The sequence below is a fragment of the Anneissia japonica genome, unplaced genomic scaffold (genome assembly GCF_011630105.1).
Source record: "Anneissia japonica isolate Jap-2015-1 unplaced genomic scaffold, ASM1163010v1 scaffold179546_len835_cov123, whole genome shotgun sequence".
Classification (NCBI taxonomy): Eukaryota; Metazoa; Echinodermata; class Crinoidea; order Comatulida; family Comatulidae; genus Anneissia; species Anneissia japonica.
The window spans coordinates 1-821 of record NW_022736763.1 but is presented as its reverse complement, the minus strand read 5'-3'; the positions used below and the strand labels follow the sequence as shown (position 1 = coordinate 821).

The 821-nt window shown below is 31.4% G+C and overlaps 1 protein-coding gene across 1 annotated transcript; it reads left to right on the top strand.

Moving 5' to 3' along the window:
- Positions 1 to 95: 95 nt before the first annotated feature.
- LOC117116845 lies at positions 96 to 795 on the top strand (the record flags this gene model as incomplete). The annotated part of the gene is made up of 2 exons (XM_033260936.1): positions 96 to 360; positions 536 to 795. Coding segments are annotated over exons 1-2 (416 nt in total), but the record flags the coding sequence as incomplete, so codon positions are not given.
- Between the last annotated feature and the right edge of the window lie 26 nt (positions 796 to 821).

Genomic DNA, 821 nt, shown 5'->3' with positions numbered 1-821 from the left:
TACGTTTGCTGAGGAATAAGCATGTTATATTATGTATTATAATTGCAATTGTTAAACTTGCATTTGATTTATTTTTCTTAGGTTTCATGGTTTGCTATCTGTTTTAATAAATTCTATTTTTTCAATATTTAAATAATTAAATCAATATTATTCACATTGTAGCTCGGCATTGTTGCCTTTTCTGTGAAAAAAACAAAACAGGAAATGCAAATAAGAAGCCCAGTAGGGAAACCAAGAACACTTAGTTCCATAGAAGAATGCTATCAGGTCTTTTTAGACAATGGTGCTGACAAAACCACAGCCAAGAGTGTATCAATGAGTGTCATTAGCAATCCTCTTGTTGCAATTGAGGTAGACCATGTAAGTAAATTATCAATCCTAGTTATTATTGTATGTATGCTTTTTGATTATTAAAGATTAATAAATTCAACTTACCACAATTTAATATGAAAGTAAATCATCAACTGTATTATTCCTGTATTGGGCTGTGAAAAAAAATAGATTATAAATATCCTATTTATTTATGGTATTATAGGTATCTGTGCCAAGTCTGCACATTTCTTTGGGGGTCTTTAAAAAGCTGTTCGACATGTATGAGTCCGAAGCTCATGAAATAGACTGTCATATGTATGAATGCAGAAAAAAAACCTCAGACGAGGATGACAAGTTTGGAAGCTCTGTCTTCAAAAAGCTTATCCAAAACAACATCAAAACACAATTAGAATGCAAAAACAAAATTGAAAAGAAAGAACAGAGGCTGGCAGAAGCAGAAGAAGAAATGCCTCTCATTTATCTGCAATCTAATGGACTAATCTTTCAAA